General features: G+C 35.2%; 5 protein-coding genes and 7 long non-coding RNA genes across 12 annotated transcripts; 7 read left to right on the plus strand and 5 right to left on the minus strand.

The window, feature by feature from the left end:
• Positions 1-57: 57 nt before the first annotated feature.
• cig2 (G1/S-specific B-type cyclin Cig2) lies at positions 58-4,438 on the plus strand. The gene has a single exon (NM_001019319.3). The coding sequence runs from the start codon at positions 1,356-1,358 to the stop codon at positions 2,589-2,591; it is 1,236 nt and encodes a 411-aa protein (NP_593889.1). The 5' UTR covers positions 58-1,355; the 3' UTR covers positions 2,592-4,438.
• On the minus strand, positions 957-2,910 carry SPOM_SPNCRNA.846. The gene has a single exon (NR_151228.1). It is a non-coding gene; the product is annotated as a non-coding RNA (long non-coding RNA).
• On the minus strand, positions 2,980-8,298 carry pmc1 (P2 type calcium transporting P-type ATPase Pmc1). The gene has a single exon (NM_001019320.3). The coding sequence runs from the start codon at positions 7,205-7,207 to the stop codon at positions 3,329-3,331; it is 3,879 nt and encodes a 1,292-aa protein (NP_593890.1). The 5' UTR covers positions 7,208-8,298; the 3' UTR covers positions 2,980-3,328.
• Positions 7,818-9,581, plus strand: SPOM_SPNCRNA.3216. The gene has a single exon (NR_192583.1). It is a non-coding gene; the product is annotated as a non-coding RNA (long non-coding RNA).
• A 193-nt stretch (positions 9,582-9,774) lies between these two features.
• On the plus strand, positions 9,775-9,985 carry SPOM_SPNCRNA.3217. The gene has a single exon (NR_192584.1). It is a non-coding gene; the product is annotated as a non-coding RNA (long non-coding RNA).
• A 158-nt stretch (positions 9,986-10,143) lies between these two features.
• SPOM_SPNCRNA.3218 lies at positions 10,144-10,551 on the plus strand. Its single transcript, NR_192585.1, has one exon. It is a non-coding gene; the product is annotated as a non-coding RNA (long non-coding RNA).
• Positions 10,552-10,874: 323 nt separating this feature from the next.
• On the minus strand, positions 10,875-11,313 carry SPOM_SPNCRNA.3219. Its single transcript, NR_192586.1, has one exon. It is a non-coding gene; the product is annotated as a non-coding RNA (long non-coding RNA).
• vma5 (V-type ATPase V1 subunit C) lies at positions 11,091-12,906 on the plus strand. Its single transcript, NM_001019321.3, has 7 exons — positions 11,091-11,376; positions 11,478-11,631; positions 11,681-11,775; positions 11,828-11,919; positions 12,024-12,284; positions 12,336-12,567; positions 12,651-12,906. Exons 1-7 carry the CDS (start codon positions 11,230-11,232, stop codon positions 12,852-12,854), a joined length of 1,185 nt encoding a protein of 394 aa, NP_593891.1. The 5' UTR covers positions 11,091-11,229; the 3' UTR covers positions 12,855-12,906.
• Positions 12,907-12,987: 81 nt separating this feature from the next.
• SPOM_SPAPB2B4.06 (uncharacterized protein) lies at positions 12,988-14,338 on the plus strand. The gene is made up of 4 exons (NM_001019322.4): positions 12,988-13,486; positions 13,549-13,576; positions 13,625-13,835; positions 13,884-14,338. Exons 1-4 carry the CDS (start codon positions 13,011-13,013, stop codon positions 13,934-13,936), a joined length of 768 nt encoding a protein of 255 aa, NP_593892.2. The 5' UTR covers positions 12,988-13,010; the 3' UTR covers positions 13,937-14,338.
• SPOM_SPNCRNA.3220 lies at positions 13,096-13,337 on the minus strand. The gene has a single exon (NR_192587.1). It is a non-coding gene; the product is annotated as a non-coding RNA (long non-coding RNA).
• SPOM_SPNCRNA.3221 lies at positions 13,528-15,058 on the minus strand. Its single transcript, NR_192588.1, has one exon. It is a non-coding gene; the product is annotated as a non-coding RNA (long non-coding RNA).
• On the plus strand, positions 14,600-16,230 carry SPOM_SPAPB2B4.07 (ubiquitin UBTD1 family protein). The gene has a single exon (NM_001019323.3). It carries the CDS (start codon positions 14,652-14,654, stop codon positions 15,369-15,371), a length of 720 nt encoding a protein of 239 aa, NP_593893.1. The 5' UTR covers positions 14,600-14,651; the 3' UTR covers positions 15,372-16,230.
• The last annotated feature ends 93 nt before the right edge of the window (positions 16,231-16,323 follow it).

The raw sequence follows: 16,323 nt of genomic DNA on the forward strand, positions 1-16,323 counted from the left end.
TCGCGTCGCGTTTACTTCTTTTATATGCTTGCTATGCCTGTCTTTTGCTTTTTCACTGACACTTTGACTTGTGTTGAGTTACAAGAAAGGCTTCAAAGGCACTTGTACAAGTGTAATTTCCCTTTTACAAGACTCTACCAAAGGTTGGATCCACCTTGAAGTCCTTCTCTTGTTGTCGCTGCTTTTTGCGTTTCTTCTTTTCTCTTTGAATATTCCTTCTTTCTAATTTCTTTTTTCAAATACATGCTATAGGGATCAGTTTAGGCTCCATATACTAGGTTGAGCTGGTTTTAACTGTAAACAATAGTAAATTAAGCTTTCAGTATTTTGAGTGTCAAGCTAGTTTTTACTCCGGAGTATCTTATTTCTACTGTACTTATTTTCTTTTAATTAATTTTTTACACTTTTCAGCTGCTAAGTGTCGGTTTCTATTGTGTACTTTACCGTTTTAAGTTTCTTTGTTTTCTTTGTTCTGGTTCGCTTATTGTCCTACTCTTTTACAGGAGGCGCTTGCCAAAGACAGTCATTTCTCTTATAACAAGTACACTATATCTTATTAAAACATAATTAATCGTCCCCTTTCGATATTAGTGCAACAATTGCTATCCTACAGTCTTCCCAATTGCAATTTATTTAGCCTTTCAGCATTGCTCTCGCCCTCAAGCTGAAAAGGTTTTACTCGCTTTTCTTGCTGGAAAAATAACACCTACATTTGTTATTCTTTTAAATTCGAACTATCAAACTTATTTGCTTGTATTGTTCGTCTTAGTGCTGCTTTTTCTGATCCATCGTTTGTTTATCAAACCTTCAACTTTGCTTTTTCTAAACTAATTACAAAGAAGTGTTCTTTTTAATTCTCTTCGTTAATCATTGTCCCTTTAAACTACGCTCTTGTGCTTTATAAGAGTTAATTCTGCATACCTCAAAGAGGTAAATTCATTTTCGAATCGAACGTTAAAAAATTTATCTTTACTTTTTTTTCTTTCTCAATTTTGATTACATCTGCTTGTTTTTTTTTTTCGTTTATATCCACAACAGTAGGTTGGTTTGGTTTGTTTACACAATTCATTTGTTTATGTTTGGACGATTTCTTTCCCTTTCTTCCTATCAACAACAATAGAATAATTCGGACCCATTGATTTATTCTCATTTAAAAGAGAAACTTTAAAAATTCGCTATAAGTGCTTTCTGTTTCTCGATCGCTCAATTTCCCTAATTTATCCATCTTGTCAATTGAGATTAATTTACCAAAAACAGTTTCCTTATTTTAATAAAAAGAAGACATTTTTGGTTACAAACAATCAGATATATTTCTATACGTTGATAAAAGGGTAATTTATCAATCCATATTTCATATGGCTCTCTATTCAATTTCAAAGCCTGTTGGTTCTAAAATCAATAAGCATAGTTATCAAGATGAAAACACACTTGTTGGCAAACAAGCTTTATCAAAAGGGACTGAGAAGACAAAATTATCTACAAATTTTGAAATTAATCTGCCACGTCGAACTGTCCTATCTGATGTTTCCAATGTAGGTAAAAATAATGCTGATGAGAAGGATACGAAAAAAGCGAAAAGATCGTTCGATGAATCTAATTTATCTACAAATGAAGAAGCTGATAAACCTGTCGAATCTAAATTCGTGAAAAAGTTGAAAGTTTATAGCAAAAATGCGGATCCATCTGTAGAAACTTTACAAAAGGACAGAGTCTCTAATGTTGATGATCATTTATCCTCCAATCCTTTGATGGCTGAGGAATACGCACCCGAAATATTTGAGTACATCAGAAAGCTGGATTTAAAGTGTCTTCCCAATCCAAAATATATGGACCAACAAAAAGAATTAACCTGGAAAATGAGGGAAATTTTGAATGAATGGTTGGTGGAAATACATTCCAACTTTTGTTTAATGCCCGAAACCCTTTATTTGGCAGTCAATATAATTGATCGATTCTTGTCGCGTCGTTCATGCTCTTTGTCTAAATTTCAATTAACAGGCATTACTGCTCTTCTCATCGCTAGCAAATATGAGGAGGTTATGTGTCCTTCGATACAAAACTTTGTTTACATGACTGATGGTGCTTTTACCGTAGAAGATGTCTGTGTCGCTGAACGTTATATGTTAAATGTTCTCAATTTTGACTTGTCCTATCCAAGTCCTTTAAATTTTCTTCGCAAAATATCTCAAGCAGAAGGTTATGATGCACAAACAAGGACATTGGGGAAATACCTAACAGAAATTTATCTGTTTGACCACGATTTATTACGATATCCTATGTCTAAAATTGCTGCTGCCGCAATGTATTTGAGCCGCCGATTATTGCGTCGCGGCCCATGGACGCCAAAGTTAGTTGAAAGCTCTGGTGGGTATGAAGAGCATGAATTAAAGGAGATAGCGTATATTATGCTTCATTATCATAACAAGCCTCTAGAACACAAAGCCTTTTTCCAAAAATACTCCTCAAAAAGGTTCCTGAAGGCTAGTATTTTTGTTCATCAACTCGTCCGTCAACGATACTCAGTCAATCGTACGGACGATGATGACCTTCAATCAGAACCGTCTTCTTCTTTAACAAATGATGGTCACTAACGAACGCTCTTATAAATTTTCTTACGCAAATATTCTGTTGAATATGAGGTTGAGCTCTTCTTTTATTATTTATTATCATAACTTATTTACTTTTTAAAGAGCTTCTTTTTCTTCTTCTCTTTCTTTGAATCTTATCATCTTTATGCAAGGACTGTTTTCAAGTATGTCATCAAGCCTTTCCTCCTTGATAACTAAGTCCTTAATTATATACCATATACCCAAGTTTTATCCAAGAGTTTTAGAATTGAAAATTTTGTAGTCTACTAAACAAACCGTGTTGATGCTTAATCCTCACACATTGTCTTTTAGATGATTCCGTTGATTCTAGAGTATTCGATAATTTCATTCCTTACTTTATGTTACGTTTACATTTTTTATTTCAAAATACGTGTACGTTGTTTCCTCATATTTCTGTTAAACAACATGTTTCTAATTAATGGAGTTTTCTTTATTCATTCATAAAACTTAAAGCTCAAGCGGTATATAACAAACTGGCTAAACCATTAATAGGCAAAAACCAAGTAACTCATAAAGATAAACAAAGAAAGTAGACATAAGGAAAAAGGTAAAGCTGACTCGTTTTCTATACAAAAAGGGAATTTTTAAACCTAAGAAACAAACTTTTAATTGATAACAAATATAGAAAAAGAAGGCGATTTCCAACGAGAATAAGGAAATAAAAAAGAAAAATTCGATAATAGAATCACTGTTATTCTGTCTCATACATTCGTCTTAAATTAATGAACATTTGAGCTTTTTTTATCGAGAGCTTGGCGATTGTGAGAAATCCAAATGTCATGCCCACCTAATCGTCCGCTGGCTTCACTAACAAGTGTTGAGATAGGAATCATTAAAGCTACGCTAGTAGCTGAAGAAACAGAAGGTGAACGGATCTTCATAAATCTCTGTTTTACACGGGGACGAAGACGTTCAGGAAGCGCTTCCATCTGTTTATCAAATTTGGAGTTGTTGAGTAGGTGGCGTATCCTTCCTCCTCTAATGCGTTGAACGAAGCCAAGGGAATGACGAATAGAGTCAATAACTTCGTTGGGAGATGTGGGTTCATACGGGATAAGACTAAGGGATTCAACATCATGATCGGTTGAACGGCGCTTAGAACGGAACCTAGGATTTAGAATCCAAGAGAAAACAGTGTCAATTGTCTTAACCGGAAGGACCTTTCTTAGGAAATTGTTTGGTACACAACGAATCAAGGCTCCAAGTGGGATAGAGATAACACCAAACACGATGGAAATCGCCCATCCTTTACCATCGATTCTTTTTACGGAGAATGCGGCACCTCCGAAAAAAACAATTATAACTTGGATACCAGCAACAATAACGAAAATAGCAATAAAGAGGAAGTTATGGTTAATACGTTCAAAAATATTGAGCTTGTTATCCAATCTCCGATTGTTAATTTCGTTAAACAGCTGGAGCCAGACAAAGGTATTGAAAACAATAGTATTCATGTCCGCAGTATTGGAAGGGTAATGGAAGATACTATTACCAGCAAAGTGTAGCACCAAAGTAACAGCAAGTTGGTACATAGATTGACAAATAATCATTTTCCACATGTCAAAAGTAAAAAGCGATGCACCTGGTTTCTCAGGTTTCCTCTTTAACACTTCAGGAGTAGGAGGGTCAGTGGCAAGTGCAAGAGCAGCAAGTGTATCCATAATTAAATTAACCCACAAAAGCTGAACAGCAGTTAAAACAGAGCTTTGGTCAGTCGAGGCAACAGCAGAGATAATAGTCAAGAAAACAGCCGTAATATTCACGGTAATTTGAAATTGCAGGAATTTTTTTACAGCGTCGTTAACGGTTCTTCCCCAAGCAATTGCTTTCACAATTGACGAGAAGTTGTCGTCCATAAGGATAATATCGGACGCCTCCTTGGCAACTTCGGTTCCCGATTTACCCATTGAAAAGCCGACGTTAGCTTTTTTTAGTGCAGGCGCATCATTGGTACCATCACCTGTAACCGCTACTACGTTACCAAGCTTCTGCAGTCCTTCAATCAATAACTGTTTGTCCAAAGGAGATGAGCGTGCAAGTACATCTAATTTGGGTAAGATTTCTAAGCGTTTCTCATCAGAAAGAGATCGAAATTCCGGTCCTTCCATGGATATTCCATCCTCTGTGTAAATTCCGCACTGCGAAGCAATAGCCTTAGCAGTAACAATATTATCACCAGTAACCATACGAACAGTCACCCCTGCACCTTGGCAAACCTTTACAGCCAAAGGTACATCTGGCCGAATAGGGTCCATGATACCGAAAAATCCTAAGAAAGTCATGTCTGTAAATGCGTCTTCCCATTTCAAAGGATTAGAACTATCCTCGTCATTGGTGGGAATATCTTTGGGAGGCCAAGAGTCAAACACACGATAGCATAAACCTAAAGTACGAAGAGATCTTTTGGCATATCCAGTGATCATTTCTTTAAAATAATCTGCATGAGAATGCATATCTTCAACTTCGTCAAGGGAGCCATTGGTAATAACTGATGTAGACTGTTGCAAAACTCTTTCCGGCATACCTTTTACTACAAAGTAATACTTGTCTTTGTATTCAAATATAGCACCAGATGCTTTGCGGTCAGAGGAAAATGAGAAGAATTGCTTGATATCAACGCTTGAACGCATGCTATCGACGTTTGTAAGTCCCAGCTCTTTGACTGACATATCAAGTAATGCTGTTTCTGTCTTAGAACCTATAAACCTTGGGGTGTCAGAATTATCCTCAAATAGCTGTCGACATGTCGAATTGACAGCAATACTGTAAAGAGTTAAGTCCCGAAGTTCTGGGGAAAGGCGCTTAAAGGCGAATGCGCTAGCACCAGCGTCTTCGAACTTTGAAGAATCGGAACCCTGATCAACGTTGGTAGGAGTTTCATCATTATGATCAAAAAACAACACATCTGTGCCAAATCCACCCGCAACAACAGTCATTCGATTTTGGGTTAACGTACCAGTTTTATCCGAGCAAATGTTAGTAGCTGTTCCCATCGTTTCACAAGCTTGTAAGTGACGGACCAAGTTATTATCTTTCTGCATGCGATTTGTAGCAAAAGCCAAAGCCAAGGTAACTGCCAAAGGAAGACCTTCGGGAACGGCGACGACTAACAAAGTAACTGAGACAATGAGAATTTGCAAAAACTCTTGACCCTTGTTCTTAGAAGAGGAGTCATTGGATTTTAAGCGAACCAAAAATTCAATAAGTAGGACGATAAACAATAAAGCAGATGCAGCACCACCGAGTTTTGCAATTGCATCAGCAACTCTTGAAAGACGAAGTTGCAATGGAGTGGCTTGCCCTTCTGTACGCATTGCCATGGTTGTACGCCCGTTAAATGAATTAACACCGACAGCAGTTACCAAAAGTTTACCATTGCCTTCTAAAATAGTAGTACCAGAAATCAAATATGGGTCGGCATTCTTTCGATATTCGACGTCCGGCGATGTTCTTTCAATGGCAGTATTGGCATCTACTTTCTTGATGTTGTCTGTTTCACCAGTCATCGCGGATTCATCAAGAACAAGATTATTCGATTCAATAAGCACACCATCCACAGGAACTACATCGCCGGCTTCAACAAACAAGACGTCGCCAACAACTAGATCAAAAACAGATGTAGAATGAACAGCACCATCTCGAAGAACCTGGACATCAAAATTGGAAACTTTCGCATTTAACTTCTTAAACTGAAGCTCTTTTTGCCAGTCATTCACACCACCCACGGTAACAACAATAACGATTGCAGCCATAATAGCCACGCCTTCCACCCATTCGACACGAGGTTCAGGTTTTCCAGTGATGGGATCAAGGGTGGGAGGCTGCCCGAACGTTTGATATAAACCTAATGCCAGCGAAACTACGGCAGCTATACTCAAAAGAATAAGAACCTTATCCTTAAAGGCTTCGAGCATAAGACGAATGAGGCCTTTAGAATCATGTTCTGGGAGCACATTTTTACCATAGTATTTGACTCTATCTGAATCGTGCGAAACCTTAGCTTCGGGATTGTTATCTTGGGACCTAATTCTATCAAGGTGTACGACCAGTTTCGGATTGGAATCATCGTTCAAGATATCACTCATCTGCAATTTATCGGCATAATGAGGTTCGTGAGTAGAAATACCAGTACTAGGGTCAACCTTTAGTCCTTTACATAAACCCTTAAGGCCATGGATGGCATGTAAGAGACTTGTGTTCTTTGGATCTTGTAATCGCTGGAGCAATGGAATAGAGAAAGCAAATGGAGCGTCATCGTATTCGGTATGTAATAAGTCCTCAATGGAAGTACTGGATTTTGACGATGCCTGTTCAGGCTCTGCATCGGAATGGGATACATAACTCGTGTAATCCGGAGGGGTACCCTTATTTTTATCATAACTCTCTTTCATTGAATCACGACTTGCCATGGGATACATGGTGCCAGAAGAGCTTGGTTCACGAGAAATAGTAGAACTACCACTTCGAGAGCTATTTTCTCTTTGATTATAGTTTGAAGAAGGAACACCGAGGAATTGAGAGGAGCTGGGCTTTTGGTTGCGCTCCGAATGGACGCTCGGAGGCCGGCTTGAATCATCATCATCATTGTAAGTAGGCATCTTAAAACAAACTAACTATAAGCGAAAAAACGAGAAGAGAAGATGAAGAGGAGAGCTATTATCACTCACTATATACTATAAAAAACAGAAAGATTGGGCAAAGAAAACAAGATAATGTAATGGAAGGTAAAGAAAAATGTCTTGACGAAAACTTGATTAAACACGCGAGGAAGCGAATTAAAGGGTAAAATAGGTCAAGATGTATAGGTAAAAACCAAACCAACGGAATTAAAGTAATAGGAACAAAGGAGAAAGAACAAGAAAACTGAACGACACAGGGAAAGGGGAAAAATAAAATAAAATAATAAAACTAAAAAAATGGAGACTCGTAATTAACTTTCTGATCCCTTGAGATCGAATTAAAAGAGAAAACAATTAACAAGGAATAAGTTAAATAGGAATAGAAAAGGAGAAAAGCTTTTTAGAGGAAAAAAAAATTCAGGAATAGGCCACCTTTAAATTCAATCAACGAAAAGAGGCGTTGAGTTGAAATTGACAACTTTTGGTAAAGAGTAAAAATGACTTGAAAGAGAATTAAGGGAAATATTTAAAAGACAAAAAGTCAATAAAACTTTTTTGTTTACACCTGATGAATATAGAATATATACGAAATGGGTGTATAAAATTTTTTGTTGACCACGGGTCAAGTAGAATTTGTGTATAGAAACAAGAAATCAAATCGACCTTTTTCTCGAGTCAAAAACACTAAGAAAATAAGGAAGAAATTCACAAGAGGAAAAAAAAAATAGTAGTAACGAGTATATCTGTGGGCAAATACAATTTGTTTGTCTACACAGACTCCATGAAATGAAGAAGAGGTAAAAGACTAATATTTATGGAGGATAAAAGACGTGGCAATTGATTGAATAAGCCGATTCGTTTACACGCAATAGATTTGAGTAAATGATCAACTATTACAATCAATGAGTATAGAAAAAATCTCAAGAAAAGGCCAACGATGGGAGAAAGCAACAACAAGAAAAAGCCAAGATGGAACGTAAAAATGAGCTAAAAAAAAGTTTGTATTTGATATTTAACTGCTTGCAAGCTCACTCACCCGGATTTCGGGTGGAAAAGTTGGTATTGGCTCTGATTACGTTTGAGCGGCTACGATATGAAGAAAGCACCAAACTTGGCGGAAAACGGATCTCTGCAAGAGAACTGATGGAACAAGTATACGTACAGACGTAACCCTGGTTTTTTTGATAAAAAAAAACTATTGCGCCTCTTATGATGAAACGAAAAAAAAGGGAAATCTAACGTTATAAAAGAAATGTCCGATTTTCTCAATTTTCTCAAAATCCCCTTATTTACTATCGAAGTAAACGAGCTTGGTTTCAAAATACCGGCACTCAAAGAATCAACAAAAATTCGTTTTATTTTAGGTAAAAAATTGTAGAAGCATATATATAGGAACAAGTAGATAGGAAAGGGCAAATTCTAAGGTTGACTTCAAAAACTCGTAATAAGCGCTATTGTAATGGTGGATTTGCGCCTGATCGAATAATACTAAAAAGATAACCTCATTTGACACCGTGGCTTAGCACAAAATAGCTCAAGGAGAAGGTTACGTCATGATGAGAAGGTTTGCCCATGTATCGGTTATGTAGTATGCACTAAGAACAATAAAATTGCCCACGCAAAAAAAAGAAATAAGATTATATTAAGCGAGTATACTCGTGGAGAAATTGTGGAGAAACCTTAGCAAAATAACCTTTCATTTGTGGAGTGTAGGTTTAGTGTTTCGCTTATTAGTTTAGCAAGACTTTTGGATCAAGGTAGGGGAGCAACGCTAAAAGAAAAGGTAGAAGGAAAAGACAAGGAACAAAAAAGATGTGAGGAGGAAGTGAAATAGTAGATTGAGAAGACATAAAACTAGAAATTATTGTTAGATATTGGAGAATTGGGGAAATCCTTAGAAATGAGTTAAAAAAAGAAAGTGGGCTTTTGCATAAATATTAGGCGATAAATGAATTAAGTGGATAAATGGGTACTTTTTGTAAGTACATGTTGGAAAGAGAAATCTTCTGTAGATTAGTTTTCTTTCAATTGTTTTCAAAACAATTTCAAATTCTTTTTGAGGTTTTTTTCTACCTTTTTTGTACCTTTGGTTTTTGAAATTTACTGTTTTAACCGATAAACCCGGTTTTTCCAAGCGACTAGTACAGTTTAGTCGCTAATAGAAATCCATTTTCAGACGGCATTATTGAAATACCGATATAAGTACTTTTGTAATTAGAAGCAATGTGTGGACAAAAGGCTTGGCTGAGCAGAGAGATACTTTTGTGGTCGGATTTAGTCTCATACCGAAAAAAAAATATTGGTAAAGGCAGAAAAATAAAGAAAGAAAGAGGACAAATGTTAAAATTCACTAATGTGAATTTTTAATTCGTTTCTTTTTTTATTTTTTTTCTATTATTATTATTATTATTATTCTTTCTTTATTCCCTTAATTTTTTTCTTTTTTTTTTTGATTTTTTTTGTACGAACAATCTTCATTTTATTTTTATTTTTCATATCTAAACGACACATTCACTATCTTTTCAAAATTAAACCTACGTTATAAATTGGACAATACTTTTCTACACTTTTCATAAACTTGTAAACCATGTTGTAGATGTTGACATTACTTATACTGGTCTTTATATTAGTTTTCTCTTTGACACCCTACTAGAATTTCCACCCGAAATCCCATCTATGGTGAGATTTTTAGTTAACCTAAATTCCTGGTCATTATATTTCTGAACGAAAGTATGATTTCGTATTCTCTCATTTTGTTACTTTAAACTTTCTCGATTTAACATGTCTTGGATCATCTGGTATAATACTAAAGGTTTATTTTTATTTTATTTTTTTTTAAAATCGCTACTTGCTCAGGTAATTGGTATTCCTTTTTTTTTATATTTATTTGCATATATTACATGCTTTTATTCAATTTATCTGATGTGTATACCATACTAGTTTACGCAAAACTCCAACAGGAAGCTAGGTCGCAACTATACTCGTTTTCAGCTAAAACTCCTAATACTTATAAATTTTTGAACCAATTTAAAACTCTAATAGTACCAAAAAACATCTCAATAAAGAATTGGTCGATAACAAGCTGTACGCTACAACCATTGAATTCTTCTGCTTCTTTTGATTACATTAGCAGCTCTTCTATATTTACTAAATAGTGAACTCTAGTGAAGCAAAGCAACGAGCTCTAAAAAAGTTAGTATGTTTACATTGCATTCCATAAACAACCTTACCGATACCGATAGACTGCAGTGAATTTACATTGTGATATATATAATCATATGTAGGATTGTTTATCGCAAAAATGGTATTATGTACTCTTTAGATAACAATAAAATATCGTAAGGTCTTGTAATTATATTTAATAGCTTACACATGGACTAAGGAACATAGTTTCGTTGCATCTTACTTACAGCAGCTCTAGAAAACAATAAAATAGCTAGTTTTTATGGAAATGCTGCTATCATTTTCAATTTCATTCCCCATGCTATCGTTATAAAATAAACAGCATACAATAAAGAGCAAATAACAAATGGCGACGGCTAATGTAACTTAATATAGCGTAGTGATATGATATCGTAATCAGGTTACTGTACCATGAAAGAATATGCTTTTTAACGAGGTGTAATTATATGATATTCTTCTAATGAGCCAAAGGAAATATCAAAGCATCGTCCTCTATATAGATTCTCATCAACAAAAAGTATCGTCTGAATTTTGTTTTTGAAAAGAAGCATCTAATGCTCACCTTTTCCCTCCACATCTAATTCCTCTCATCGTTATTCATTCCTCAGCATCTGTTCTACCTTGGCTTTCTGGTGTCTATCGCTTACACTCGTTGTCAGACCCCTCTACTTCCTTTCCCAATCTTGTTCCTTGGAAGTGTGAATTCTGGAGTTCCTATTGTATTTTTGGATCACTATTAATTTTCACTCGTTTTTTTAGTGTCTTTTGATAACGAAACACATTGGTGAAAGTACCACATTAGCATAGATTGTTTGACGATGTCGAAAAGTGATTTCTGGATTTTATCTGTTCCCTCTAGAGGAGGATCGAATGCTGATCTATGTGACGATATTGAAAGACTTTTAGTTTCTGGATCGACATCTTTAATAAGCACCGTAGCTCCTTTTGATGTTCCTCCTTTCAAGGTATGTAGGTTCGCTAACCATACATTCAGTATATAAATGAAGTATCATTTCTTCCAATCTTGGTATTATTTGAATTTTTGCTCACATTTTTCCCGTTTTAGGTTGAGAGTTTGGATGTTTTAATCAGTCAGAGTGAACAATTGACAAAACAAGATGCACAGTGTGCTTCCGCTATATCCAAGATCTCTGACATTATAAAGAATACAGTGTCTTCCTCATCGGGAGATTTGAAAGATTATTTTATGGTCCAAGACAGTAAGTCTTTATTTTAATAATTTATGACTGACTTTTGCCTCTTTAACAGAATCACCTCTGGAATATGTTTCTTCTTTTGCTTGGAATTCTTCCCGTTTTCATATGAATAAAACTATTTCTGAAATTTCTGATAGGATAACTTCCGTATGTATTGCATCCTCCTAAACACTATTTTGCTAACTTTTCGATCAATCAGGAAATTATTTCCTTTGAAAATGATATCCGTACTAGACAAACTAGCTTTCAGCAAGCTAGTTCTGCTTTTCAAAATATGCAGAAAAAGCAAAGGTATGTCTTTCCTGTTATCATCACTTGATTATCTAATGGATCTATCGGTTTCCGTGTGACACCTTTTTTTATGAGTTTGTTAAGATCTAACATTTTCTTTTTAGCGGTAATTTATCACAAAAGTCACTCGCAAACATAGTTCATGAGGAAGACGTTGTCCACGGCTCTGATTATCTGACAAATGTTTTTATCGCTGTACCCTTAAACTTAGAGAAGCAATTTTTAAATTCTTATGAAACATTGACGGATTTGGTAATTCCCAGATCAGCTAAAAAGCTGGACCAAGACTCTGAGTTTGTTCTATATACTGTAGTTGTATTCAAGAAGACAGCCGACTCATTTATTACAAAAGCCAGAGAAGCAAAGTAAGTCTTTTGGTTCAAGGCCTCTTTTTTTTATGTTAACAAAAATCATAGATATACGATTCGCGAATTTACCTTTGAGCAAGGTTTACGCGAAACTGAGCAAAGTGAATTTGACGATGCGGCAGTTAAGGAAAAGCGAATGCTCAGTTCTTTACTTCGCTACGCTAGTATCGCCTTTTCTGAATCTTTTCAAGGCTGGATTCACTTGAAATGTCTTTGTGTTTATGTTGAAAGTATACTGCGTTATGGCTTACCTCCTGATTTTTCCTCGGTAATATTTCAGGTATGCTACTTAAGGAGTTGGTTGCTTAATAAATGCACTTGCTTCTTTCTTTTTTAGCACAAGTTTTACTAACACTCGATTAGCCCATGGCCAAGTCTGAAGTTAAGATTAAGAATATTTTATTATCGAAATATGCGTATTTAGCACAGAATCCTGTCGGAAACAATAAGGTTAAGAATGTTGATTCTTCAGCAGGTCTTGATGAGAGTATGGCAGACCTTAATTTAGATGAAGAATATCTTCCTTTCGTACTATTTACAGTGCCTTCAAAGGTGTTTAATTATTAATTTTATGATAAATTTTTTGAATAATATCATTTTTTTATATAAATTTCAAATATAATCTTTTAATATAATGTGAGAGTCGATTCTTCGACCAAACATTGGGTACCATGGTCTGAATGGATATGATGTACCATGTGCGAAGAACCATTACTCTAAGATATGGGAATTGCTTCGTCTCTTCGTCTTTTTGGAAAAGCTCCGGCTTCATATTTATTTAATGGATTTAGAAGGCAAATGAAAAATCCATTGATGAAGAAAGGAGTCGTTTATGCCGGTGTGTCAGGGACTTGCGCGGCCGCTGGGTATATGTTTGGAAATTTTGTTATGGAAAAGCATATCTATCAAGTCAAATATACAGAAGAACAAGAAAAGGAAGTATTGGAGGTAGAAAATCGTTTACAAAACCTGAAAATTGTAAAAGACTTACGACAAAATCCTTCGTTTCGCGAGTTGCGTATGCCATTCAATCGTAGCAATCACAGTTTGACAAATAACCTTTTGAGTGGTCCTGGACGTATAACAGTTCCTCCAGTAATTTTTTATGATAAATCTACACGACAAGTCTACGCAATTGCCCATGTAGGCAAAGATGTCGGTCTCGACGATGATACTATACATCCTGGACTTATTGCAACGTAAGAACTGGAAATTTTATTATTGCTTTTTTAAAGAACTGATTATTTACAGCATATTTCAGATGTATGGACGAAGTTCTAGCTATATGTGTAAGTTATTACAAAACTATTTTAATCAAGCTAATATTTGAATTACAGAGCTTCCTGAGTTTGCCCAACAAAATTGCAGTAACTGCCAATCTGAAACTTTCAAATCCTACAAAAGCATACACAAACCATTTCTATATTTTGCGCTCCCATCTTGAATGGACTAAGGGCCGAAAGGCTCAAACCCATGGTACTGCTTATATGTTGGACAATGAGGACCCTTCAAAATCTACGTGTGTCGCAATAGCGGATGGATTATTTGGTATGCTCTCTTCCTTTCCTTAGGTGTTGTTGTATTAACAATTTTTAGTCGAACCGCGTTTTGCCAAATATTTAAAGCATGTAATACCCGTGAGTCTCTGAGTTGTCTGCTGAATGAACAATGATTTACGAAATATTTGAGCTAAAAGCAGGAATATAATTTAAAAATTGGTTTCGAGAATTATCGATTATTACTCTCTAATACCAAATAGGATCTGAATAGAGTAATTCAAATATCGGAAACACAATCAAATGAAATGAAACGAGTAGAAACTTCTTTTACTAATGACAAATATCTTTTTTTATCACTGGGAACAAGATACCCATTATGCTCCTTAACAAGGTGAGTCCAAGCCATATCTGAATCGTATACTGAGTTGAAATATTGTTTATTAATAAGATTGAGAACTGCCAAAATAGAGACTAAAATTGTAGATGCTTTAATACAAATTCCAAAGAAAATATCCGCCTTATTTGTTCAATCTGAATGCAGCTCGCAGTGTAAGATGTTTTATTATTGATAAATGATAATTAATTAATTATACATAGGTATATATATTATTAATTTTCTCAATCTTGGTGTACAGACATTGTACTAGATTACAATATTTGAATATACATCAAGTCTATTATATAAAAAACGAAGGTAATTAATTTATTTCTATTATAGCGCAAAAGCGTTACTTTCTTTGCTGTTTTGTTAATGCTTTGTTTCCAAGTCACTTTATCTTCCGTATGCAACAATCCCTTATCCAAACGTGTTACAACAGCACAATCTCGAGAAATCAAGGGAGAAACGTTATTCAAGTAAAACAGGATGGGTCAATGTCTCTCCGGAAATCAGGTTGCAGGAGTTGCAAATAATGGCGGTGAGCAGCCATCTGGTAGCAATATTTTGCGATTGCCCAAACTGTACACACCCAATCCTCTGCTGACAAAAGAAGAAGTCGAGGTACGTCGAAATGAGTTTTGGGAAACCTGCTGGGCTTATGGTGGCTCAAAAGAAATATGGGATGTTTTGCACAAAGTAGTGACTTTATTGTACGAAGGAAATGCTGAAGCGGCTACCGAAATGGCATTGGCGGCGGATTTGACGATTCCAGAAAACGATATTAGTAAGGGTGTATACGATTCAAAAGGCACTTTTTATGAAATTCCTAAAATTGTGGCTCGTATCCCTCGTGCTTTTGCAGAACGAAAAGATTCACTCGACGATGAGGATGATAACATGATAAGTAGCAACGACCCTACAAAATCCCCAGAGGAGCATGATACCACCACAAAATCCATAGCATCGCTAAAGGATGCGGAATTGGATTCGTCTTTGGAAACCGTCTTAATCCGTTACAGTAAGGATGACAAAGATTACTCGATTCAGATTAATCCCAATCTTCCTTTTTCTCATGCCAAGTCCCAATTAGAAGAAGTAGGACTTGAAAATGTCCAAAGATTTTTTTTCCTTGGACGCGTCCTTCAATTTAAAAAAAGTTTATCCCAACAGGGTTGGACTTCTGGTATGATCATTCAAGCTATGTAAGCTTTTATTTCTCTTCCTTTGAAAACCGATCCTTCCTTTTATTTCTAGCGATGTTTTAGAGCTAACTGTACAATTTATGAAAACTTTTTTTTTTCTAAAAAGAAAAGTAGTTTTTGGTCTGATGGTTGTATCGTGAATGTGATTTTCGCGTTGTTGCTTCTTTGTGTTCAGCCAAAGGCTTTTTCTTTGAACTCTTTGTTTGTTTTAATTATCATTTTTCATTTTCTTTTCTATTTTTTGAGACATACGATTCTCCTCGGTATTTTCTTTTAATCCTGCTTATTTGACCCTTAGTTTGCTGTACAAATTCAGCTGTTTAATTTGATTTTTTCACCCTTCTTATCAGCACTGTCTCATTCCTTTTTATGTCCGTTATGGATATTGAAGACTTGTTGAGGTTTCAATTTGATGCTTTACGATTAGTCTTTTACATATGTTTCTTTCATTCTTGAATTTTTTTCATGATGAAGCATATCTTTTCGCTATTTTTCATAATTTTTCTATACAAATTTGGTATAAGTTATAATAGTTGGTATTTTTTCTTCTACCCTTCATTGATGTCGATTTCGAGATTATTCAATTAGAGTACATCTTATTTGTTATCCGCTTCAATTATTTCATCTTGTTGGACATACCATAATTCTATTACCATTGAATTAATTTATTTGCTAGACGTTTATATCGTTTGCGAAAATTTGTTACTATCGTAATTTCTTGCTTTCGTTACAAAACCTATCGAAAATAAAGCATTTCATTAAGTAATAGATGTGAGATAAAGAAGTTTGGAAGGAAGAAATAAATTTTGTATTCAATAGGAAGAAAAAATATCTGTTTATTAAAAAAACTATCTATATATTGCTTAAACTAATAGTTTATTTAAGTATTGAATGTGTTTATCAATTATCCTATACATACTTGCAAACTAAAATCACATTTAAAATTAACCCAGAGT

Source organism: Schizosaccharomyces pombe (assembly GCF_000002945.2).
Source record: "Schizosaccharomyces pombe strain 972h- genome assembly, chromosome: I".
NCBI classification, from domain to species: domain Eukaryota; kingdom Fungi; phylum Ascomycota; class Schizosaccharomycetes; order Schizosaccharomycetales; family Schizosaccharomycetaceae; genus Schizosaccharomyces; species Schizosaccharomyces pombe.